The sequence below is a fragment of the Miniopterus natalensis genome, chromosome 11, assembly GCF_054644295.1.
Source record: "Miniopterus natalensis isolate mMinNat1 chromosome 11, mMinNat1.hap1, whole genome shotgun sequence".
NCBI lineage: Eukaryota > Metazoa > Chordata > Mammalia > Chiroptera > Miniopteridae > Miniopterus > Miniopterus natalensis.
Genome location: NC_142091.1, coordinates 69398872 through 69423982, shown reverse-complemented (window position 1 = coordinate 69423982; position 25111 = coordinate 69398872). Strand labels below are relative to the sequence as shown.

General features: G+C 45.5%; 4 protein-coding genes across 6 annotated transcripts; 2 read left to right on the top strand and 2 right to left on the bottom strand.

The window, feature by feature from the left end:
• Nucleotides 1-1773: 1773 nt before the first annotated feature.
• On the top strand, nucleotides 1774-7731 carry BTBD18 (BTB domain containing 18). The gene is made up of 2 exons (XM_016200528.2): nucleotides 1774-1897; nucleotides 5717-7731. Exons 1-2 carry the CDS (start codon nucleotides 1774-1776, stop codon nucleotides 7729-7731), a joined length of 2139 nt encoding a protein of 712 aa, XP_016056014.2.
• Nucleotides 7732-8415: 684 nt separating this feature from the next.
• Nucleotides 8416-10251, bottom strand: SELENOH (selenoprotein H). Of its 2 annotated transcripts, none has more exons than XM_016200526.2 (4): nucleotides 9887-10251; nucleotides 9653-9798; nucleotides 9447-9543; nucleotides 8416-8590 (listed from the first exon to the last, which is right to left on the bottom strand). In XM_016200526.2, the coding sequence occupies exons 1-4, from the start codon at nucleotides 10006-10008 to the stop codon at nucleotides 8557-8559; spliced, it is 399 nt and encodes a 132-aa protein (XP_016056012.1). In that variant the 5' UTR covers nucleotides 10009-10251; the 3' UTR covers nucleotides 8416-8556. The 2 variants fall into 2 exon arrangements, with proteins under 2 accessions (XP_016056012.1, XP_016056013.1); XM_016200527.2 differs by having other exon boundaries at nucleotides 9417-9543; nucleotides 9887-10242.
• Nucleotides 10252-10441: 190 nt separating this feature from the next.
• On the bottom strand, nucleotides 10442-17024 carry TMX2 (thioredoxin related transmembrane protein 2). 2 transcript variants are annotated; one of them, XM_087821887.1, is made up of 8 exons: nucleotides 16818-17024; nucleotides 13734-13794; nucleotides 13379-13492; nucleotides 13033-13109; nucleotides 12682-12788; nucleotides 12444-12509; nucleotides 12224-12374; nucleotides 10442-11457 (listed from the first exon to the last, which is right to left on the bottom strand). In XM_087821887.1, the coding sequence occupies exons 1-8, from the start codon at nucleotides 17004-17006 to the stop codon at nucleotides 11311-11313; spliced, it is 912 nt and encodes a 303-aa protein (XP_087678013.1). In that variant the 5' UTR covers nucleotides 17007-17024; the 3' UTR covers nucleotides 10442-11310. The 2 variants fall into 2 exon arrangements, with proteins under 2 accessions (XP_087678013.1, XP_016056011.1); XM_016200525.2 differs by having other exon boundaries at nucleotides 10443-11457; nucleotides 12224-12353; nucleotides 16818-17020.
• A 323-nt stretch (nucleotides 17025-17347) lies between these two features.
• MED19 (mediator complex subunit 19) lies at nucleotides 17348-25005 on the top strand. The gene is made up of 5 exons (XM_016200445.2): nucleotides 17348-17654; nucleotides 21558-21814; nucleotides 21985-22081; nucleotides 22386-22480; nucleotides 22681-25005. The coding sequence occupies exons 1-5, from the start codon at nucleotides 17348-17350 to the stop codon at nucleotides 22747-22749; spliced, it is 825 nt and encodes a 274-aa protein (XP_016055931.1). The 3' UTR covers nucleotides 22750-25005.
• Nucleotides 25006-25111: the final 106 nt, after the last annotated feature.

The window sequence follows — 25111 nt, the reverse complement described above, 5'->3', positions numbered from 1 at the left end:
CCTTCCTCCCTCAGCTCTCAAGTACCTCGAGACTTAGCCTCCCGCCCAAAGCGCTCCTCCTCCTGTGATTGGCTGGCCCAGGAGCCTCCAGCCAATGGGGATGACGTATCCCAGCAGACTAAGTCCGCGTCGCACCGCGAGCGAGGGCAGCGGCGCGAGGTGTGTGGCGCCAGTCGCGTGGCCCAGGTCCTCGCAGTAACCACGTCCCAGTGCATGAAGGTGCCGGGACCCGCGGCGGGAAGAGGGCACCGGAGCGAGGGTGGCTGCAAAGCCCGTGCGGCCGTAGCTGACGGTGAGCGTGAACCCTGAATTCCGGCCTCGGGGATCCCCACACTCCATTCCCAGAAACCTTCGCGCTGAGGAGTCTCTCGTCAAAGGAGTTGGGCCAGGGCGCCCAGAGCCTGCGGGGCGCCCAGCTTTGCAGGGCCTAACCTGAAGCCCCGCTCTCTCCGCCAGCTCCGGTTCCCTTGGTTCTGGACGGGCAGAGGAATCTCAGGCGACTCACCCACCTGTGCTGCTTTCTTTGATAACCCTCGCGTTGCGAGGCTGGACCCTGGGAGGAAGCAAGGTAAGCTGGACAGAGGACCCCAGCAGAGAGAGGACCGAGAGCAACTCCGACTGCAGGGCTAGTTTACGTTGGGTCTGGGGGCACGGCGGGAGCTGGTGGGTTGGGGAGCTCCCAGCCGCACGGCCTCGGTTTGGGCCCTTGCAAACAGCTGCCAACCTCCATCTGCATCTCTCTGGCTGGGGTGGGACTGGAACCCACCCTTTCTTCATTTACCTTTCCACTCTTTTGTTTCCCGATAGTTTGGCGTTAACTCTTTGGATCCTCAGTGCCATCTGACGGAAAATTGCACGCCAGGAGAGGAACACCAGCTGTGCAGTGAGTGTAAGGAATCCAATGCAAAAAGCTGGAAATGTAGTCATCCTGAAGTCAGAATATCCAGTTTGTTTTGGTTGGGGTAGAATGCTTAATTATCCTTGCTCCATTGTTAGCCAGGTAATCAAACGAACTGACAAACCTAAAGGTCGGATTCTTTGCCAATTTCTAGGTGGAATCAGGCTCGTTTTGGGCAAGGACGTCTGAACCAAGGATGGCACTGTTCTTATTTCTGTGAGGAACCAACTCCAGCAGCTTTTCTTTACTGTGCACCCTCTGCTGGTTAGTGTGATAGTGAGCTCAGAAAAAAAGGTGTGTACGCTTACTGGAGAATCTTATACTCAGTATTGTTTCTTAAGTGTTAAATTGAGGATTATACCCGTGGAACTCTGAGGTGTGGTGCTCAGGAAGAATATGAGTAGTCAGTAGTATAGGAGTTGGGTTTCAGCAGTAATGTGAATGAGGACAGTTTCAAGGATAATAACAGCTACTGTTTTGGGGGTGATAGTTATGATGTGCCAGGCACTCACAGTACTAAGCAATTCCACCTGCATTGACTCATTTAATCTTTAAAACAGACCTAAGAGGTAACTACTGTTATCATTCCCATTTCATAGATGAGAAAAATAAGACTCAGAAAACTTAGATCATTTACCTGAGATTCAAATCTGGAATTATCTTGTATCTCCCACATGAAACTATGATAGTCTTTCTTGAAATAACCTTGGCACAATTTCTGGGCTTATGGTTCCTCAACTTTCAAATTTCCCTGCCATTTCAAAGACAAACAAACAAATAAATAAATAAATAGGTGTAACCATGGTTCTGAAATGTGTGCTCTCTTACCCACAGGAATCTGATCTGTGAAAATCTAGGTTTGTTAATAGACCAACATGTGTTCCCCTGCCAGTCCCAAAATCATATATAGAAATTCCCGGTTCCTCCGGTTGGCTTTTCTGCAGCTACATCACCAGCAACAGAGTGGGGTATTCTGTGATGTCCTTCTGCAGGCAGAAGGTAAGAGACTACAGCAGGTCCTCAAATAACATGACTTTGTTCAGTGTTGCTTCATTATAACATTTATGAGGAAAATAAAATCAATCCCTGCTGGGGCCACTGTTTGTGTGGATTTTGAATTGTCTCCCCATGTCCTGGTGCTAGTTTCCTTCCACTTCCCAAAGATGTGCATGTTAGGTGAATTGACGTGTCTGAATTGTCCCAGTCTGAGTGGATATAGGGGTGTTTGTGAGTGCACCCTACAATGGGTGTCCTGTCCAGGATTGGTTCCTGCCTTGAGCCCTGAGCTGCTTTACAGGCTTTGGCTCACCAACAACCCTGAACAGGTTGGAAAATAATTACTGTATCTGATTTGTTTTATTGAACTTTCGTAAATGTATGCATACTTCACATTTATTTCAATGTTTAATATTTTAAGTATTTTGGTTGTTCTTTATTTAGAAGTTTGGTGACATTTTTGTGACCAGAAATATGCTGTAGGAACTTCACTCTTGTTTATATCAATTAGCCTATGACAAAATTGGTTTCTTTATAGTCATCTCACTTAAAGTTCCAGTTTCTAATACCCTATCAATGACATTGAGGACTTACTCCAATGGGGACTCACTTAAAAACTCACCATAGGATAAGATACGACTTTAGAACCAGAGAGAGGATGACAAAATCAGGAAAAAAAGGTGTCACTGCCTTTGAGCACTGTAAGCTGTTTGGTAAAGAGCTGTTTGTTTTCTAGGACAGGTATGTTTGCAAGAGTGAAAATGAGACTATGGTCTTTTTCTTACAGAAAAGTGCCTTCAATGTACTATGCACAATGTAAGTGTTAGGTGATACCATTAAGTATTTTCCTATTTTCTTACCAAGCTGTTGCTTTTTCCTTGTCTTCAAATTGATGGTTTTTGTTGTTGTTAGACCTAAAATACAGGGGTGGGCAAAAGTAAGTTTACAGTTGTTTGTATAGAAAAATATGTAATACAAGAATAAATAATAATACAAGACTAAACTGTGTTTCCCATACTCACAATTGTAAACTTACTTTTGGCCACCTCTGTATATATAGCTTATTTCCACCTCTTTCCTTTACATTTGAAATGTTAAATCAGCATTTAACCTGGTGGAACCTGGTATAATAGAAAAGGCCCAAGACTAGGAGTCAGTTTAAAATGTTTTTATTGATTTCAGAGAGAGAGTGAAAGGCAGAGAGACATCGATGAGAGAGAAACATGGACTGGCTGCCTCCGGCACGTCCCCTACCCAGGATCAAACCCAGACATGTGCCTTGACCGGAAATCAATCTGGTGACCTCTTGGTGTATGGAACGACACTCAATCCACGGAGCCACACGGGCCAGGCAGGAGTCAGTTTAAGTCCTAACTTTTTAGTAACTAAGTGACAAATAGGCAAGTAAATTCATCACTCTGGAGCTGCTTCATTTATAAAAGAGGATTTTGAAAACCAATATTGTGTAGCACTCTACAGTTTACATAGTACATATTCTATAGTACAGCGTCTCTTATAACAGCCTTGTGAGATAAATAATGTTATATACGTGGTGAATGAATTGAGGCCCAGTGTGTTAAGTGACTTGCCTGTTCTCTTAGTAAGTGCAGAGTTGATATTCATCCTTAATTCAGAATAAACAACAACAAAAAATCAATTACTTGTTGTATGCTAGTACACTGTTCTGGCATGCACACAGAATATATATGAAGATAAAATCCTTCCTTGTAAGGAAAGCACGTAAGGAGAGACACTCAAATAACCAGTGTATTCAAGTAACTGTGCAGTATGATAAATAACATATTGGGGTAAGTACAGGCTGATATAGCAGCATTCTTTACAGACTTGAGGAGGTTGGGGGACAGGATGGGGGTTAAGGAGATTTTGTTGGAGGAAGTAACTCCCTTAGGGTGGTCTGAAGGGCAAACAGAAATAGGCGAAACTGAGGAAAGGTTTTCCTAGGCAGAGAGAACAGAATGGAGAGAATTAGAGATGTGGCAAGGAATTTATAAGTGGCTCCTTATGGGTAGAGTGCTGACTACAGGAAGTATATTGACCAGAGATATTGCTAGAGGAATTAGCAGCAGTCATGTAAGGTCTGAAGTGTTATGCAAAGGAAGTAGGTCTTGTCCTCAGAACACTGGGAATTGTATTTACAGGTTTTAAGGTCATGATCAAATAACCTACTTTTAGAAACAGCACTCAGGCTGCATAAGAATTATTGGATTATTTGTGGACACAAATAGGAGACTGCTTTGTAACCCAGAAGAGAGGAAACGGTGGCCTGAACTAAGGCATTGTGAGAGAAATTTCTGGCTTTTGAGTTATTAAAGGGAATTTTGTTATTTTTAAATATATTTTTTAATAGATTTCAGAGAGAGGGAGATAGAAACATCAATGATGAGTCATTGATCGGCTGACTCCTGCCTGCCCCCTGCTGGGGATTGAGCTTGCAACCTGGGCAGTGCCCTGACCAGGAATCAAACCTCAGTCTAAAGAGTATTTTATTTATTTTTAAAATATATCTTTACTGAATTCAGAGAAAGGAAGGGAGAGAGAGAGAAACATCAATGATGAAAGTCATTGATCGGATGCTTCCTGCACAACCCCTGCTGGGGACCAAGCCCGCAACCCCAGGCATGTGCCCTGTCCAGGAATTGAACTGCGATCTCCTGGATCCTAGGTCGATGCTCAACCGCTGAGCCACGCCAGGCCAGGCTAAAGAATTTGAAAAACTTGTTGTAGTTAAGAGTATAGACTCTGTAGCCAGAGCCCCGCTGTGTTCAAACCTTTTTTTGCTACTTACTAAACATATAATTGTGGGCACATTACTTAACTATGCCAAAATTTACTCATCTGTAGTAACAATGGCTACTTCATAGGGGTCTGGTGAAGAGTAAATGAATACTGGTAAAACCCTTAGAACAATACTTGACACATAAGGACTGAAAAAGCACTCACTTTCAAAAAACTAATGCTTGAATAGATACAGTAGATAAGGGAGAAAGTAGAATCAAAGGTAACTTCTAGTGCTCAGATTTGAACTGGGTGAATGTGTTATTTTGAAATAAGAAAACGGGTGGTTTTGGTGGGTGAGGAATGATGAATTCACTTGCTAGAAAGGTTCCATTGGAGGTATCTGTGGGACATCCATGTAGACATGCAGCCTATGGCACATTCAGTATCTCAGGAAAGATATCTAGGCAGAAGTAGGATCTGGGAGTCATCAGCAAGCCTTTGGTATTTGAAGCCATCAGAGAGACTGAGATTGCCCAGGAAGTGCCTATAAAGTGAGGTGGCTCAGGGCAACCACTGGCTTAGTAGGCAGTGGATGGAGCTCAGGAGAGAATTGAGCTATGATTGTCCATATCTAAAGCTCATGCCCTTTCTATTAGACCACAGGCAGCTTCTATAAATATTTTTACACTTGTGTGAGCCACAAGAATTGAGCAAGCATTTGATCCCCTACTCTGTGTCAAGCTCTGAGTATACCTCAGTGAGCAAGACAGGCAAGAGAAAATGGAGGATACAGATAGCTAAGTGCTGTGATAGCTACAGAAGCACCAGGAGCACCAAACCCAGATGTATGATAGAGCAGGGGAAGGCTTTCTGAAAGAAGTGGTATCCAAACTAGATTTTGAGTTAGCTAGGGAATAGCACAAGGTCCCAGGAAGGCAAAAGGAAAGTATTTATCCTTTCTCCTTGAATTTCCATGGAGGGAAATTGAGAGAAGAGGCAGCACATTTGGGTAGTAGTATCTGTGCTTAGCTCATGAACGTACTAGTCTGTGTGGGATAACCGAGTGTTTGGGTTTCCCTCCAGGTGAGGCAGTCCCAGCCCATTGCTGTATCCTGTCTGCCTGCAGCCCCTTCTTCACAAAGCGCCTGGAGCAGGAGAGGCCAGCACAGGGTTGTAAGGTGGTGCTGGAGCTGGGGGGCCTGAAGATCAGGACACTTAGGAAGCTGGTGGACTTCCTGTATACCTCAGAGATGGAAGTATCTCTAGAAGAAGCCCAAGATGTGCTTTCTGCTGCTCGTCAGCTCCGCATATCTGAGCTAGAATCCCTTCAGCTAGAGGGTGGGAAGTTGGTAAAGGCCCCTCAGGGCCGAAGACTGAACCGGGAGTGCTTACAGCCTCCAAGTGCTGCACCAATCTCTGCCAGGGTGGTGGCATCCAGCCACTGCCCTACTCCACTGCCTGTTACCCAGACTCCCTGTCCTCTTGGGGTAGTGCGATTGAAGTTATCAGGGAAGGATGAGGGGCCCCAGGACAAGAGTAGCCGACAGAATGCAGAGAATTCATCTGGAACTCTTCTGCTCAAGAGGAAGGCCAGAGCCTGCGTAGCTCCACAAGGTGAAAGCTCTTCACCATCAAGCCACAGTCAGGGATCTAAAGAGAACAAAAGTGACCCTGCCCTTGGTCCTACAGAGCTCTCCCCACCCAGCTTGTACCCCTCTGTGGATAAGCGACTGTTACCCAGAAAGATCAGGCTGAGTCGTTCAAAGCCATCACCTGATGGCTGTACATCCAAGCCTTCCAGCATTTTAAGAGGACCCAGCTCAGTACCAGCAGCCCCTGGTCGGCGTCTTTGGCGACAGAAGAGTATAAATAAAGAAGTGCTAGAAGACAAGCATAAACCAGGGAGAGCTAGTCCTCTACAAAGCACCCCAAGCCCATCTGGTCTTGGAAAGATAGGTGGGAGTAAGAAGTGGAGCCCTGAAGTCAGGGCACCTAACTCGGACTCTGCAGAGGAGGGGCAGGTTGGGAGAGTGAAACTTAGGAAGACTGTCAATGGGACCTGCTGGGAGGTGGTGCAAGAGCCTCCCATCAAAATCTCTAAAGGTAGCCCTCATGTCCCAGAACCTGGAAACTTAGAAGAGCCTCCAGGGATTCAGCCATCAGTTAACCGGCAGGAAATGTCATCTACTAGAGTAGACCTGTGTCAGGACTCCCCAGTGTGCTCTAGGCTGCAAGACATTCTGCTCTCTGCTAGCTGCTCCCCAGACCACCCAGTGTTGAAGTCTGAGTTTGGGTCCAGTCCAGAGATGGTAGGGAAGGAACCTGGGTTCAATATTGACTGCACAGAGCCATATGCATTTGACACAGCCCTGCTGGAGCAGCCCTGTGAAGCCGAGGAGTACCGAATCACCAGTGTTGCTGCCACCAGTGAGCTGGAGGAGATCCTGGACTTCATGCTATGTGGCTCAGACATTGAACCACCTACAGTATCTCTGGAGAGTCCCAGGGCTGAGGGCTGTAGGACCCCTAGTTATCACCTGACAGAAACAGGAAAGAACTGGATCGAGGGGGAAGAATGGTATTTACCAGACATGGAACTCTGGCCCCGGGAGCTCACAGGATTGGAAAAGGAACCTGTTGGTGAGAACAAAGAGCCAATTGAACCCTTTAGCCCCTTTGTTATGCCCTCTAAGATTAGTGAAGGCGAGGTGCTTTCAGTAGGACATTCTTGGACTCAAGACCAAGAAATTAGCAGCTCCCAGCCACCTGACGGTCAGAGAGACAAACTTCTCCATATTGACTCCCTTGATACTCCCCGAAGGTCCCTTGGGGAACTCTCACCTCCCTGTTCTAACTGGGTGGAGACTGGGCTGGAAGTGTCCCTAACTATGGAAGAGGTGTTATACCCTGTTCCAGAACCAGGCAAGGAAGTACTTAGCAACTCAGAGCTGGCAAACCCACTTCCTGCCAGCCCTGAAGAGGAAGAGGTTGATGTGGTAGACTGGACATCGGAGGGGAGGCTGGTGTCTACCAGTGTTTCCCCCATATGGCCTGACCCTTCCTCAGAGTCAGAAACAGAGGTAGACATACTAACCTAGGGGAGTAGGGAAGGCAGTTAAGGGCTACTTAGTAGGGAAGGCAGTTAAGGGAAATGTTGGCTAGCAAAAGTGGTACTGGCAGAGGATAGCACATGTCTGTCCTCTTAGCACAAGAGGCAGACATACCCCTTGCGCTCTGTAAATCCCACCCTCCCCTTCCCAGGTTTTGGGAGTTGGGCAGAAGTATTACCACGAGTAGAAAATTATGAACTTGAACCACCTTAGTTTCTTATAACCTACTTTCCAGTGACAAGTAGAACAGTAAACTGTGTGGTCTCCAACTCTAGTGGGTCATAGGTAACAGCCAAGGCTAGGTCTCCCAGGTTATGCAGCACCGCTGATTCAGGAAAAATTAAGTCGGGCTGGGGTGGAACATGAAGTGGATGGGAGTGATGGGAAATTGTCTAGTACATTATGTGTGGGGTTTATTCCAGTATGGGAAGTCTAGCCAAAACCTCTGCAGGGGCCAGGAAGAAGTACTTTCATCATTTCCAAGAAGTGAGTTGAAAAAGATACAGTTGCTTTTTTAAAAAGTATTTTCCCCCAAAAGTTTTTACAAGTATTTCACATGCGAGTTTCAGGTTAATTAGTGACTTCAGGCTATGAAAAATACATGGGGGACCAATCCTGTAAGGCTGGCTTCCGTCCCTTACCATAAAATTAAGTTTTACTTTATTACTCAAGTACTTTATTTCAACTTTTATTAAACCAAATCCAAGTACTTTCCAATGCCTTACTAGAGTGTTGCCTCACAACTGAACCATCAATTCTGGAGGAGAAGAAACCACAGCTTCAGGCACATGACTGGAGTTTGGCCATGTCCCGTCATAAATGCTCCAACATCACCAGGGACAGAAAGCTGTGAAAAAGAAAAAAAAAGTTAGAAAAGGGATCCAGGCAATCATAGAGCTTAAGGAAGATGTGCTCCCCATCCTTGAACCCAAAGACTCAGGAGAGCTCAAGGATTGCATTCTCCTCCCACATCTGAACGTATCAGGTACTTAACCACATGTCGAAGCACTGTATGAAGCACTAGGTATGAAGACATGGTGAAATTTGAGTTTGGAGAGTACAGTAATGAAGTGTTACCACATGAGACTATTAACAGAAAGACCCTACTAGTAAGAAATAACATAAGAGGGTTGGGGTAAGTATATATGAAGCTACACAAAGATTTTTGCCAATAAAAGGGGAAATCACAACCCATAAAATAAACACGTGTCAGTGATTTTGTTTTAACTCATAAGTGAGGGAACTAGTGGGATTTACAATCACTTAAAAAGAATCAAAACACTTGCCATCAGGGATGTGGAAAATGAAATTTTTAACAAAACCAGCCCATATCCCCAGGGCAATAATTAACTGCATCTTCAAAGGACGTAAATTGCATTTCTATAAGTCACTTACAATACCATCAGTTCTAAAACTTAGCTCAAAGACAATGAAATGAAACATGGGAGTTAGCAAAAGGCACACTAGATAGAAAACAAAATTTGCTGATCTCAGTTTTTCCTACCACCAAAAAGGGAAAGAGGTATTCCCAATACAGGAAATACTGAGAACAGAGAGTTATAAAAAAAATGTAGCTCCTGTGTGTGTCAAATGAGTAATAGTAAGGACTGTTTCGCAAATAGCCACACCAAGATCAAACCAATCCCTCCCGACCCCTCGCCCCCAGTTCAAACCTCAGCATGAGGATTTCGGCCCAAACCTACGAAAGGTACTCCTTCAGCTTCACCACCACCACCTGCGGCTCAGGGAACTTGAGTTTGCGTGGGGGCCCCTTCTTAATCCCAGTCCAGAGCTCCGCACCTGCGGAAAGACCGGAGGAAGCGAAGTTACTGTCTCCCCGCCCCCCTGCGAGACCAGCCTCCCTCTCCTCGGACCCATGCCCTCTTCCCAGACCCGGGTCCCCACTCACTGCTGCCGTCCGGGCGCAGCAGCGTCACCTCGAAGCTGCCCCTCCGGGGCTTGGCCGGGTTCACCCTCACTGGAAGCTCCGGGGCCTCCAGGCGCAGCGCCTGGCTCAGGGCCGCGGCGTTGCGCCCGTACACGCGTCAGCTGGTGCTACGGAGAGACCAGGGAGGGTCAGAGACCAGGGTCCTGGGTGTGCAATGCCCTTGCCCGCCTCCCCGTGACTCTCCAGGCCCCTCACCAATGTTCGATAACGACGGTCGCCTCCTCTACTTCCTTCTGGCTGCCAGCCAGCTTCTCCTGCTTCTCAGCTGCAGCAACCACCGCAGCCTCGGCCTTCCGCTTCCTCCCGCGGGAAGCCATGGCGCCTGCAGGCCGGCCGGGCCCGGCAACAGGGTGGAGACGCGGCCACCGAGTAGTGGACAGCCCCTCTCCGAGCTCCAAACCGCGGGCCAAACACTCCGCTCCCAGAACAAAACCTCGCCCAAGCAGCGGAAATCGTGGCGCCGACGCACACGCGGCCGGGGGGCGGGACCTCCGGCCGCAGCCACTCCGCAAGGAGGGTGGGGGGAGCCAAGGGGAGCACCGGCCTGACCGCCGGCGCCCGGGGTCGCGCACAGCAGGGGCGGGGACTACGAAGCTCTAAAACCATGGTTTCCGGTGTTCCCGAAGCCGGAAGAGCGGCTACAGCGTTACGAAGTCGACCCCCATCCCTCAAAACCTCCTCCCTGGGACCCGCGGCCCAGTCCCGAACCAAGCCTAGAACTTAACATGGTGCGATTGGTACTCTGGGTTTGCAGAAACTGGCCTTCCCCTACTCTCCCCAGTCATGGGAGCCAACGACTGGCATTTGGTGAAATTAATGAAAATGGCCTTTGGAGTTCGGCAATTCCTTTGCAGTTGCCTGGCTTTTTAATACCTGAGGAACACACTGAGGGGCAAACAAAAGGAAATCCCAGTCTCTTTATTATGGAAAACCATCAACTGGGTGTGGCAGAGTAGGTAGGAGGGTAAGTAAAACCCTAATCCTGCCCAAGGACTTCTCCAGGCCCCACCCCACAAAGGAAAGGTCTCAAACTTCTATTCCCTTTTCTCCCTCCTAACCTCCCAACCTCCATAAAATAAGTTACTGAATACTATCTTCAGTGAGAAAACTGGTTAAAGGTTTGCCCTTGGGACGAGTGACAGAGGTTTATTTTTAATGAAGGCCAGAAGGGCCTAAAGAAGCAAGGGTCCTTGAGGGAACATTTTTAGTGCACTCTGTCCCCCAGCATCTTATGTTAGGTTCAACCTACTGTAAATAGTCTGTGTAGGTCCACTAAGGAATACTGAAACCGCAGCATGGTGGAGATGTGTGAGTGGTGGGCAGTAGTGACACACTGACCCAAGCTGGGAGGGAAAGAATTTCCTCCTCCATTACATAAGATCTCTCCCTTCCTCCAGTGAAATAGTTGGCCACAGGAGTGGTCTTCCTGAAGTGTGCCTGTCAATCCTATGGATGCCGCTTTAAAACCAGAAGCAGCACCCTGCCCCACTCAGGCACAGCCAAACAGGGAAAAACATAAATAAAAGGCGAGGCCTCAGGCAAGGCTGTGGTTACAGAAGTGGCAGGACTTCAAAGGTGCCTGGGATTGACCAGAAGGAAGCACTAACAAAGCAGGGAACCTATTTGTCCTTCTTGCTTTCCCCATCTGGCACTGCCGTGGGGGTTTGAGCCACAGACTGCTCCTCAGGAACATTATCTCCGGCCTTCCATTGCTTCTTGGCCCGTTGATAGAGTTCATTCAAGCTGAATTCTCGGATCACGTTCTCCTGCACAAAAGAGATGCACAGGTCAGGTTGGAAGGGAGAGTTCAGAGCCTGGGATGTAAGAAGTATTTAGGCACAATCTAGGAAAAGATGACGCAAAGGATAGAAATCTACTCTAACCTAAATCTCTTTTATGGGTCCCTGAAAAGTCAACTATTATTTAGGTACCTATTATGTGCCAAACACTGTGCCAAGAATTATAGCTCCATTATTTAATATAATCAGCAAAACAACCCCGAGAGCCAAGTGTTTCTGTCTCCAATTTACTGCTAAGGAACCTAGAACCTACAGACTACAGATGCAGGGCCTTTAAGACTGAATCTTGCCCAGGCAGTGGCTCAGTTAAGCATCAACCCATGAACCAGGAGGTCACAGTTCAATTCCTGATCAGGGTATATGTCTGGGTTGCGGGCTCGATCCCCAGTAGAACACCTGAAGGAGGCAGATCAATGATTCTCTCTCATCTTTGATGTTTTTATCCCTCTCTCCCTCTCCCTTCCTCTCTCTGAAATCAATAAGAAAAAAACATTTTTTAAAAAAAAAGACTGAATCTTAACAACTAATAATTCCCCAGTACTAGCAGGTCTGGCACATGGTAGAAGCATAATATAAATTTGCTGAGTGAATACAAAAATGAGATCTAATAACTAGTCTACACTCTCAAATCTTGTGGGCAAGTGGCAGAGCTAGGAATTGAACTGTCTGGGCTCCAAAGCCCACCCACTGTCCCATATGCTTCTCCAAACCACCTGCCCACTCTTTCCTGTACCTCAGAGAAAGTCCAAGAGACAGCTCGTCCTTTCTTGTCAATCTGTGGCCGCCGCATGACCTCCTTGCCACCTTGGAACAGGATCAGGGTAGGAAGCTGCTTGGTGAGGGGGGATATGCTCACTCTGTACCTACAGAACCCAGAAAGTACTCTATAAATGCATCTGTGTACATCACTCAAAATGACTCCGTTTAGATCCTCTACCCAGGCCCTTACATACCGTGTACTAACATCGGTGTAGCGTCCAACGTCCACCTTCCCAAAATTTAGCCCTGTACAGTTGTACCTGAGAATATATTATTTAATATAGTGTAAGAAGCGAGAATGGATCAGGGAAGTGGAAGTACAGCTATTGGAGGGGATGCCTTTGGTTGCAATGTGCAAAAATCAAGGCCAAAAACAATGAGAGGGAAGGTACAGTTCTCAATTTCCATCACCCTTCCCTTTGCACTACTCACTTGAGAGAGAGATCAGCATAGATTGGAGCAAATGATTGGCAGTCACTAGACCAATTGGCAAAGAACTCAACAATCCAAGTGACCCTCTTGTCCCGCTCTAGTTCTTCCTGCCACACACAGGGAGGAAACAGTGAGCTGGATCACACAGGCTCCTGGAAAGGTTCAGACCTTAGCATCTAATTCCTCATCAGGGCTTTCCCTCTCCACCTCCCTTAGCTCCCATGATGAACCACAGTGCCCTTGACTTCCATCCTGAAGCACAGTTGCTCCTTCTAGTGAGTAGGGTGCACAACTACAAAATTACCCACAAGGGACCCAAAAAACAGGAGGCAGGATGGGATGAACACTCACATCAATGGTTTTATCGTTGAAGTACTTGATGTACTCAGGGCCCATGTACAGGGGAGGCTTGCACGTCATCAGGAACACTAAACACAGTAAAAAAGACGTTGGAGGAAACATAAGGCCTTGGGCAAGGATTTGCTTTCCAACTAATTCAAAGGCTTCAAGCACCAAAGAACACATTTCGAGGGCATACACAGACCACTGACACATTCCCTTCCTGTTAAAATAAAGTTTCTGTAGAGTCTTACCATCTGAACCACACACATAATTAATTAGGAACAGATATGGAAGAAGACTATGGAGAAACTGGTTTGTATTTGGTTCCCACAACCAAGTCTTGTAGTCCCCTTACCTATGCAGAGTATGATGTAAAGCAGGCCCATGGCAATATCCAGGCGGAAGAAAAGAATTGCATTGGCCACTTTACTGAACATGAAGATGTTGCCTATATGTTGCTCCACAGTGACTGAAACACAAAGATGTCACAGGTCAGGCTGGGTGCATGTTCCAGCATCTCATTCTTTGTCCCTCTTCCTGGAGTACTTTGAAACGGCAGAGGGGAGGGGATAAAAGTCCAACATCAAATTCAGTGTTGGCATGGAATGAGGGGCTAGTACAGTCAATAAGGCCCCTCACATAACATGAATAAAAACACCTCTGAAGGCTTTAGGCCTACCCTTGGGAGACAGAGAAACAGGCTAACTTACTGGACCTGCGGTTCTTCATCATCACGATGGCACTGAGAAACATCAGGATCTCTACTTCTCTCTGCAACAGAATCAAAGTGGCAGAAATGCCATCAGCAGAGAGACTTTGGGTGGGTAAAGGAGCCAAATATGGAACAAAAACCAACAGATATCCAAACGGGGAATGGTAACAATAAATAAATGGAGTCGGCTAAGGTGTAGTGGTGAAAAACACCAGATCTAGGTTCAAGTTCTACCCCTGCCACAACCTGGCTGGCACCTTTCTGTGAATCAACCGCTGAGCTTTTGTTTCCTCCACTGAACAACATCTATTTCAAAATGCTATTGTGAAGATTAAATGATAATGAATATTAAAGAGTTGTCTAAAGTATGGTATGGTATAAAACTGTGAGAAAGTATAACCAACTCTGTGACCGTAGGAAAAGGAAACTTTTCCAGGGAGACTTTCTCAGTAATATTCCACTCATACAATATATGGTTATTTCATTTGTTTGGTTTTGCTTAAGTTAAATCATTCCTCTCCACCCAATATTCACAGTGATAATCCATGGGCCTTTAATATAATTTGAGAGCTGAAGGAGGCCTTTCAGAGCTCCCAAAGTATCCTTGTTTTAAGTATCCTTGGCTTATAGCTCTTTCTCACATTCTAGAATGTACGCTCCACATGAACAAAGTGAGATAGACAATGAACATGACAAAGAAACAAACAAAATAATTTGAAAAAGTAACAACTGCAATGAAGACTAACAAGGCCCATGTGAGAGTAAGCACAGGAGGAGGGCAACTATAGATTAGATTGTCTGAGGCCTTCCATTCCTTTCTGTTTTTAATACAGAGGCCAAATCATCATGTCAGACAGAACCAATCAACTGTGATTTACAGCTAGGAGTCAAGAACATGCAAGCAAGATCCACACACTGCCTTTGGCTGATGTGATTCTTTGGTCTTCCATAATCCCTAAAGGATTCCTGACTCTTCCTTTTTATTCTGAGCTATTTATCTGTTGAAGACACTGAGTCAGTTGTACTGTTAACTTCCCTACTTTCTGGACTTGTCTCTTGCATCCTCATGGTATTTGTTCTGATGATCTTCAATCTCCCATATTTCTTGTAAAGTGAGAATGAAATTTAGAGGTTTGAATACAATGAAATCCAAATCTTTTGCCAAAAATACATCATAGGTGGTGCTTGATATTCCCTATTACATCCCTTCAGAGAGCATATCAACCTTTCATCTGATGGTTTTAGCATCCACAGATGATCATTGCCTAGATTTATTATTTCATTAGGGGTTGCTAAATGATATTTAAGTTCTATCATCCTTCTGTATTAATTAGCTCAAATTCTTCTATTAGGAAATCAACATTCCCTTACTAGTTTAAGCTGAAAAACAGTATATACAGTAAAAGCAAAAGCCTTCTTTCCTTTTATTTAAGAAAACAGAAATAAGCTTTTATACTCTGTTAAGCCACTGAAAATTTGAGGTTTACCTGTTATTGATAACATTTTTTACCTTAGCTTCCCAATCACCAAGGTAAATCAGTAAAACATAGATTTTCCAGGAAAGCACTGGCGGTGAACCCATAGTAGAGATGCTTCATGACTCAAGATGAACCCAATAAACCCATCACTAAACTTGAAAATGTATTTAACACTACACTGTAGAGTACTGGTTGTTCACCCCAGCATTATGAGAGAGTATTATAACGCATACTGCTAGCCCAGGAAAAGATCTACATTCAAAATTTGATGTATGGTTTCTACTGAATGTGTATCGCTTTAACATCATCCTAAAGTTGAAAAATTGTAAGTCAAACCATCGTAAGTCAGGGACCATGTGTAGCTAAAACAAAATTTATCAGAGTAATAATAAAATATAAAACTTTCCAATATTTTGCATATCATTAGACAAGAGTATACAGAGAAACTATGTAAAATAGCCCTACACTTATTAAAATCTTTATTACTATCCACTTATGTTTTTGAGTCCCATTTTGGTTAAAGTGGTATGGAATATCAGATAAAAATAGGATCTTTTGAAGTAGCATGGCTACACTTAAGTAAATTAACAATACTGTCTGGAGGTGGCCAGAGGAAGTATTAAAGAGTAAACAAGGGATGAAAGACAAAAATAAGGGAGTGGGTTCTGGTAAAGACCAACACTCATTTTTGGAAAAAAGACCAAAAGTCAGGATGACCCTCCTTCCTCAACATAAATGCTGCTATATACAGCTGAGAGCAGAGCTTCAACTCATTTGTCCCAGTGGTCCCTGCACCCCTACTGGGGAAGTACAGCAAGCAGCTTGAGGTAGATTTATGATGAATTTTTTACAATTCCTTTTAGATAGGTATAACAATTTTATTTATTTTTGCACTCTCAGGATGCAGCATAGTTTCTAGCATATAGCGAGCACTCTGGAAATGTTAACTGAATTAAGAAATGTGTGAGCCGGTCCGGCGTGGCTCAGGGATCGAGCATTGACCTATGACTCAGGATATCACGGTTCGATTCCCGGTCAGGGCACATGCCCAGGTTGCGGGCTCGATCCCCAGCAGGGGGCGTGCAGGGGGCAGCTGATCAAGGACTCTCATTATTGATGTTTCTCTCTCCCTCCCTCTCTCTGAAATCAATAAAAACATATTTTTAAAAAAAGAAAGAAAAGAAATAGGTGATAAATGTGTAGGTACTATGGCCTGGAGCGGGGTTTCAAATCCTAGTTGTGTGACCTTGGACAAGTCTCCTAATCACGCCGAGATCAATTTCTTCACCAATAAAGGCAATATTATTACGTGTCTCGTTTATCTCACTGGCTCCGTGAGAGGCTTCACATACGAGCGGCACTGATAAAGACGGTACACACGCGGAGAGTTTGGGAAGGGCTGTTGTGCAGGCTAACCGGCTTTTCCATCTTAATTAAACTCAGGGTTTAGCCTCGATGACACGCCAGGCTCTATAATGGTGAGTCCGCGACAGGCTCGGAACCGCGGGGTGTTCTCAAAAAGGGGAACCTCGCCCCCCCCCCCCCATGCAACCGCAGGGGAAGGGGCCGTCAAGGTCGCGGGGTCTAAGGCGGGGGTCGCTCACCCAATCAAAGTCACACGGGTTGCCGTCTTCGCGCTGCGTGGGGAGGGTGTGACAGAGCGGGGGCAGCTTCCTCACGAGTAGGAAGGCAGCAGAGAGCAGGGCTGAAAAAAGGTAGTAAGGTTGGGCCAGCCATCGTGAAAGGCGCGGCACCGAATACACCAGAGCAATCAAAGGCGCCAGGACCGCCATCTTCCTGGCCAGGCGCCACTGGCCGCTCGCAGCTGCTGGGAGGCCTGACCCCGCCTCTCCGCCATCGGGACTGCCATTGGGCCGAGTCTCGGACGCACCGCCTCTGGACCCAGCAGTAGGTTTCTGATTGGACGCCACCGTAAGGAAGACCTGGAAAAGGGACGGGATACTTTATTGGCCAATCTAGCCGTCGCTTTTTCCACCTAAGTCATTTTATTGGCTATGCGAGTGTGGCTGGAGAATAAACTTAGATAGTACTTCCTGTACGTAATCATTCAGCGACGGTAGTAGTTGCCGGATCAAGGTAGGCGGGGCCAGAAGCATCCAATGATAAGCGGCTGATGGAAGAAGAGGGCGGTACAGCGGGAAAGGATTGTCCAATGAAAATCACTAGCGCCAGACACCTGGACGGCGCCGGGGCAGAAGGAAAGATGGAGAATTTCACGGCGCTGTTTGGAGCTCAGGCTGACCCACCCCCACCCCCAACCGCACTCGGCTTCGGACCAGGGAAACCTCCACCCCCGCCTCCCCCTCCTCCAGGCGGGGGACCCGGCACGGCTCCGCCCCCCACCGCGGCCGCGGCCCCTCCGGGTGCCGAGAAGTCGGCAGCTGGTTGCGGTCCCTTCTACCTAATGCGGGAACTGCCAGGTGAGTGCTAGGCCTGGCAGAAGCGAGCCAATGAGTTCATCACGGGGGTGATGGGCGTGGTTCTTAGCCGGCTGGCCGACGTGCAAGGTAACCTAGGCAACTCGTGCCAGGACCTTGGAGCTCAGAGTTAGCCTTTGTGTAACGAGTTTGAGGAGATGGAAATCAAGAGTCATTTTGGACATGTTTAGGCTCCAAAATGCCTTTTAGTTCATCCCAAGCCCTACTGCTACATCGAGAGTAGAGGGGCACAGCCGGGCGTGGCTCAGCGGTTGAGCTTTGACCAAGAATCCAGGAGATCGCGGTTCGATGCCCGGTTGCGGGCTCAGTCCCCAGTCGGGGGACGTGCAGGAGGCAGCCGATCAATGACGACTCTCTCATCATTGATGTTTCTGTCTGTCTCCCCCTCTCCCTTCCTCTCTCTGAAATAAAGATATATTTAAAAAAAAAAAAAAAAGTAGAGGGAACTAATACTGGATATTGGTACAGTAATTTGAAGTTCACAACGCAGTTATATACGTAATAGAATTTAATACATAGAATAGCCCCTTGAGGTAGGTATTGTTATCTGCATTTTATAGTTGAAAAAACTGAAACAGGGAGGTTGGCTTTCCTTTGGTTGATTAGTGATTGATGTGTGCCACTAACCTTACCTATTCTGATAGTACCTATGTATATCAGTCAGTTGACATGTTAAATATCTGTTTGGGGCAAATGCTGAGTGTATAGGAAGAAGGTGGGAGGACACACCGTGAGAAGAGGAACAAGACTGATAAGTCTGGTCCTTGCTTTTAGGGAAGTTATTTTAGTTAGGGTTGCCAAGTATGCGGTTTAAGGATAGTAACCATATTTCTTGTCAGGGCCAATCTCATTACTTGGTGGTCATGCCTCACATACAACAAAATCACAGCAAGAATAAGTTGTCACTTGAGCTGAAACTTGATGAATTTATCTTGGTGAAGAATTTTCCTATAATTAGGTCAGTTTTCCTAAAAGGAAACACTGTGAGAGGTGTGTTTTTCAGGAGATAATGGAGACCCATTTGGATGGATCGAAAATTTTGCATAGGGAACTGATGGTTGACTAGGTCCCAAAACTTTTACTAAGTTACAGTAAAATATGTTTAACCATGAATGCCAAAGGAATTTGAAGTCTTTATTGAGGGTTATGGGAAACCATTGAGGTTTTTTAACTGAGGAGTACTGCTTCTAAAAATATCTGGAGAGTAGGGGGTACCATGTATTGAAATGGAGAAACCAGGAGTGAGGTGGAGAAGATTTGGAGTTTAAAAAAACATATTATCTGCCTGGCCAGTATGGCTCTATGGTTGAGTGTCAACCGATGAGCCAGGAGGTCACGGTTGGATTCCCAGTCAAGGTACATGCTCAGGTTTCAGGTTCGATTCCCAGTAGGAGGCAGGCAGGATGCAGGTGATAAATGATTCTCTCCAATCATTGATGCTCTCCCTTCCTCTCTGATACCAATTTTTTTTTAAATTATATATATATATATATATATATATATATATATATATATATAACTACATAGTATCTGACCCTGCCTAGGTAGCTGAGTTGGTTAGAGCATTGTCCGTGATACGCTAAGTTTGCGGGTTCAATCCCCAGTCAGGGCATATACAAGAATCAACCAATGGATGCATAAAAAAGTGGAACAACAAATTTCTGTATCCCTCTCCCCCTTCCTTTCTCTCTCTAAAATCAATCGATCAATAAAAAGCCATAGTATCTGCATGGAATCGACTAAGAGGAAGTTGGAAGTGCAAGATTAGTTTTCAGGAGAGGAGTCAGAGCTGGGGGAGAGATTTATAAATCATCTTCATAGAACTGATAGTCAAAAAATTGGAATGACTCTTAAGTTAAAGTTCAGAAAAAGCACAGAGTGTCTTCTCACCTGAGCCTTGAGCATACCACCTGGAAGGAGAGAGCCAACAGAGAGGGAGGGTAAAGTCAGGACAGGAGGCAATAATGGCAGGAGGCAATGCCAAGTTATGCAGAGAGGTACTGTGGCTCTGAGTCTCCTGCCATTAACAGTAGACCACTCTTCTGAGGTATTTGACATGAAAAAACAAGGGAAAGAATAGGGTAAGGCCTAGTGTTATGGAGAAAAAAATACCTTGTTTCTTTAATAGTTATTGAGCATCAAGAATGTGCAGTTTTGGGCACCAGCCATACATGAATGAACAAGACATTGTCTGTCTTCAAGGGGCTCTCACAGTTCATGACCTGAGTTTTCCAAAGTGAAGGATTGGAAACAAGCCACTATGGCATTTGTACCCTTCATGTTCATCATAACTCTAGATGAAGTTATAGGCTAGATATTTCCCTTCTTGCCACTGGATCCTTATTAAGTTACAAGTTTATATTCTTTGGAAAAAGTCAGCCACGCAATATTTATACTGATAATGCCTTACATTTATATAGTACTTCATACTTTTCAGTATGTTTTCATTTGTCACTTGAACAAAATTCAGTGTACTTAAGATTGTTATTACTACATCCTATGGATAAGAAGCTGAGGCATAGAGAACAGTTAAGATTAGAATTTTAGTTGCCCAACTTCTAATCAAACATTTCTTTCTATAAAGCATTATTCTCGGTATTATGAGGAGGAATAAAGATAGTGATAACAAAAGTTAGGTAGCGGTAGCTAGAAAAAGCTCCTGGCTGTTTTTCCATGTAAAAGTGATCAGTGTTTCTTGCTAGGGAAAAAAAAAAAAGGAAGCCATTGGGTCATATTTGGCCCTTAGCTTGGTTGTAGCTGAGCTGTGAGGTAATATCATCATGGTCATGCCAGGGAGTATGATTTCTCACTACCCCAGAGCAGCCTGGCAGGGGTAGCTCAGCAGTTGAGCATCGACCTATGATCCAGATCGAGGTTCAATTCCTGATTCCGGGTCAGGGCACATGCACTCAGGTTGCACTCAGTCTCCAGCAGGGGACATGCAGGAGGCAGCCTATCAATGACTTTGTCATTATTGATGTTTCTATCTCTCTCTCTCTGAAATCAATAAAGATATATTTTTTTAAAAAATCTCTCAGCCCAGCCGGGCATGGCTCAGCTGTTGAGCGTCAGCCTAGGATCCAGGCAGTTGGGGTTCGATTCCCAGTCAGGGCACATGCCCGGGTTGCGGGCTCAATCAATGACTCTCTCATCATTGATGTTTCTCTCTCTCTCTCTCGCCTTTCTTCTCTCTGAAATCAATAAAGATATATTTTTTAAAAAAAATCTCTCAGAGCAGTGTTTAGCACAGGGTATCGTGGAAGTTATTATTCTGGTTAGTCCAAGGAAAGGAGTGTCTCCTTCATTGGTTAAAGCAGTTTCCATCTCTGCCCTATTTAGATTTTTGCTTATTTTCTCATTCTCATTCCAACCTACCATTTTATAATATTGTATTTTAGAGTTTATTATGTTTACGTTTGCTGTTCTTAGTTTAAAAATTATTTTTTTTTTAATTCTCACTTGAAAGATTCCTTATTTAGGCTAAAATACAGTTCTTCACTTTCCCTCTGGATCAATGACTTAAAAGGATTCTTTTTTTAAATTTTTATTTATTGATTCTAGAAAGAGAGAGAGAAAGAAGTGCCAATTTGCTCTTCTACTTATTTATGCATTCATTGGTTGATTCTTGTATGTGTCCTGATGGGGGATCGAACCCACAACTTTGGCATATGGGGCGATGCTCTAACCAGTTGAGCTACTCAGCCAGGGCTGCACTATTTCTTCTTATCCATGGAAAGTGGTAATAACTGTCTTAAGTACACTGAATTTTTGTCAAGGTTCAAATGAAAAAGTACCGAGTATTATATAAACATAAGGCATTATCAGAATAAATATTGTGTGACTGACTTTTAAAAAATATTTTTTTATTCTCCCCGTGTTCTCCAGGCAGCACCGAGCTGACAGGCAGCACCAACCTGATCACACACTACAACCTGGAACATGCCTATAATAAGTTCTGTGGGAAGAAGGTGAAGGAGAAGCTGAGTAACTTCCTGCCTGACCTGCCGGGGATGATTGATCTGCCAGGTTCCCATGATAACAGCAGCCTCCGCTCCCTCATTGAGAAGCCCCCTATTCTTGGTGGCTCTTTCAATCCTATCACAGGGACCATGCTAGCTGGCTTCCGCCTCCACACCGGCCCGGTGAGTCCCCTCTTGGGGAGGAAGGAGGCAAATTGGGAGGCGTGAAAGGCATGGAGGTAGTTTTTCTGGCCAAGTCTGTTCCTTCCTAACTTACCAAGCAGAGCAGACAATGAGAGCAGGGCGTTTATTTGCTCCCCCCGCTCACCTGGGCCTTCCCTTGGATCCTTCAGTTGCCAGAGCAGTGTCGTCTGATGCATATCCAGCCTCCCAAGAAGAAGAATAAACACAAGCACAAACAGAGCCGTACCCAGGATCCCGTCCCCCCAGGTAAGCAGCGGTTTTGTTCGCAGCCAGAAAAGCTGATGTTCTGAGTCTGGTTCGACCGTCCTCAGTGGAACACACCAGGTAAGTTCCTTATGGAGCCCTGGACTCCCAGGTTCTCCTGAAAGAAGAAATGGATGTTCTGGGGTCTCCTGGGCAAGTAGGACCAGGGGACAGGGGCCTTAGCAGTGCCTCTGGATCCTCTTTGGCCATTTGAACAGAAGCAGTTACCCTGACCAGGGGTTTCCCTGCAGCAGCAGGAGGGAGTTTTGAGCTCCTCAGTTGATAGGCGGGCGCCTGTCTCCAACAGAAACACCATCTGACTCAGATCACAAGAAGAAGAAGAAGAAGAAAGAGGAGGATCCCGAACGGAAGAGGAAGAAGAAGGAGAAGAAGAAAAAGAAGGTAAGGGAGGGGCTGGTGGCGCAGCCCAGTGAGTTTCCCTCATGTCTCACCCGGGCCACCATCAAGTCCCGAGCCGCAGGTTGGACCCAGCATTGAAAGCCCATTGAGAACAGGCGGGTTGTATGGTTCTTCTATACAGCCCTGGTCAAGGCCAGAGCTAGTTCCTAGTTGTTCTTGTACCCCTCCTTTGTCTCCCCTAGAACCGACACAGTCCAGACCACCCAGGTATGGGCAGTTCTCAGGCCAGCAGCAGCAGCAGCCTCCGCTAACAGACCACACTGGACTCTGCCAGAATGACTTTTCCTGCTGTACTGAACCTGCTGTCAAAGACTGCCTTCCTGGCTCTTGGACACTGCCTTAAGAGCATCGCCTGCGGCTGGAACAGAAGCAGGCCTGCTGTGCTCAGTTAAGAGGAATGCATTATGAGAAAGAGCCATGCTTTTGTAAGGCTCAGTCCAGCTTTCTCATGGACATCTCTTCCTCTCCCAGGAAGCTTTCTTTTCATCTCTTTTGTGCAGTTTGTCTGATTTATGACCTTATCTGATTTGTTAGGGTTTTTCTTTAAAAAAAAAATTTTTTGCATTTATCAAACTTGAAGTATGGCTGCCTGTTAAGAGGTAAGTGCCTTTCTGTGAGTCAGGGTTTAAGCCAAGGCATGCTGAGAACGGGGGGGAGGGGGGGGGGATTTGGGTCTTGTATTATATTATCTCATCAGTACACAGGGAACCAATCAAAATGAGATTGGGGGACATGGTCCAAAGGTTAGGCAGAGCTTGTTAACACCTTGCCCATAATGTTGAGGACCAAACACCTGGATGATCTTCAGGCCTCATCTGAAGAGCTGATCCAGTTAGGGCTCAACTGTATTCTAGGTCAATTTTGTGTTGGAACAGAATAGCCAACCAAAAAAGCACCTACAGTCACCACTGAACTTCAGCCAGTTGTTTCTTGGTCAAGCCCATGATTTTTCTGAAGTATCTGGCAAGCAAAGGTAAATGCTTCTCTTGTCTTTATAGTAAGAATGTTGGACCTGCCTCATTCCTTAGTTAAGACCAAGTACTTGGCTAATGTGAAAACATTTCTAAGCTTCTAAGAGAGCAACAAAAAGGCAGCCTAAACTAACAAAATGTAAAAATAAGTCCCTTAGGTCTTTGCAGGCCAGGTAACTGAAAAAACCTGAGAAAACCCAGCCTAATGTACTCAAGACTTGAAGCTAAATTTGACAGAACAGTTAAAATCTGTTGCTATGAGCTAGGGTTTTTCCTAGATTGGTAGGCAGAAAACTACTCATTTAGCTCCAGTTTTAATCTAGGATTTCAGAGCAAGAGTTCATATACTTAAGATATAGACAGCAAAAATAAATGGTTCTGGCCAGTTCTCTGAGATTTAGTGTCCAAGGATGCCTGTAAAAATAAGGCACAGCCTTTTGCTTTCGCAAAGAGAAGAGAAAGTATGAGATATCAAATTGAACTGCCGCCCCTACGTACAGCTGGCCTTTTAGAGCGCTTTCGTACTTCCATCATCCAGTCTCCCATTTGGCTGCATACAAAATGAACCTTACTTTCCAGAGACAATTCTGTATTAAGGAACAACTGTGGCACAAGTCAAGAGTTCTCTAAGCTTCAAAATGATAGGCTTTAGTGGTTACAAATGATTTTTTTCAGGAATTTTTGGATTAAACCACTGGAAACAAAACCAGGACCTGTTGTCGTAAGTGGTTCTTTTCACTACAGTCCTGACAAAAGATGGGTCAGGACCTGAGAAGCTTATGAGGTTTTCTTTGTAACTCCCCTCCAGAGATCATTCACCCTGCCTTAACCAGACAAAATAACACAAGTCAGGGGGAGCTGGTTAGATCAGGATTTCTTTTTATTCCTTGTTGGTTTAAAATGGCTAATCAGAATAAAAAATAAAAAGGGCCTCTATCTAGAGGCTGGGGTCTCCTCTCCTCTATTTAGAGGTTAGAACCCAGGTATCCCCTCTGCCCAGCACCATACTGAGGTGGGCTGAGGGGTAACCTTCAAGGGACAATCGGAGGGGCCTAGGCCTGCCACTCCTTCTTTCTATCCCCCGTTTTTGGCATGTGATGAAAAATATTGCTTTTTGGATTCTTCTCTCCTGGCCTTGGATTTAAAAATGTTAACTATGTGAAATGGGGGAAGGCTTTGAGGGGCTAGTTGAAGGCCACCCTAATCTTTCCGTCCCAAGAAGAGGGGATTATCCAATTGTTTTTGGAGCTTGGCCAAGCTCTTTTCCTGATCTCCCACCACCCAAAAATCACGGGGCCGTGACCCCTCTCCTGGGGAAACTAAGTGCCAATGAGCCTAGAAAACTAACTCCTCTTCCTCTGACCAAGACCTCAGACTCGCCCCTCCCAGGTTTCCTTCCTGATCACTTAGCACCAACAGAGGGTGCTATTTTCTTAATTGGTAGTGGACTAAAGAGGGAACCTGGGGGCAAAGGAAGACTTCCGTCCACATCTTCCCTCTTCTGCTGGCGCGAGGACTGGGAAGAATAAGATCCCTCCTCAAACATACCCCTCCCTCATTTTCCCATCCCAGGATAGATATATAATTTCTTTGATATTTATAATATATATATATGTACACACACACCTGGTAACGCAGAAGA

Excerpts from the sequence above, each read along its gene's own strand:
- BTBD18 (XM_016200528.2), top strand. The coding sequence starts at position 1,774 with ATGTGTTCCCCTGCCAGTCCCAAAATCATATATAGAAATTCCCGGTTC. Across the intron at positions 1,898-5,716 it reads TGTCCTTCTGCAGGCAGAAG|GTGAGGCAGTCCCAGCCCAT; the intron begins GTAAGAGACTAC and ends GTTTCCCTCCAG.
- TMX2 (XM_087821887.1), bottom strand. The coding sequence starts at position 17,006 with ATGGCGGTCCTGGCGCCTTTGATTGCTCTGGTGTATTCGGTGCCGCGC. Across the intron at positions 13,110-13,378 it reads TTACATCATACTCTGCATAG|TGTTCCTGATGACGTGCAAG; the intron begins GTAAGGGGACTA and ends TACTGTGTTTAG. Across the intron at positions 12,375-12,443 it reads TACACCGATGTTAGTACACG|AGTACTTTCTGGGTTCTGTA; the intron begins GTATGTAAGGGC and ends ATGCATTTATAG.
- MED19 (XM_016200445.2), top strand. The coding sequence starts at position 17,348 with ATGGAAGAAGAGGGCGGTACAGCGGGAAAGGATTGTCCAATGAAAATC. Across the intron at positions 17,655-21,557 it reads CCTAATGCGGGAACTGCCAG|GCAGCACCGAGCTGACAGGC; the intron begins GTGAGTGCTAGG and ends CGTGTTCTCCAG. Across the intron at positions 21,815-21,984 it reads TCCGCCTCCACACCGGCCCG|TTGCCAGAGCAGTGTCGTCT; the intron begins GTGAGTCCCCTC and ends TGGATCCTTCAG.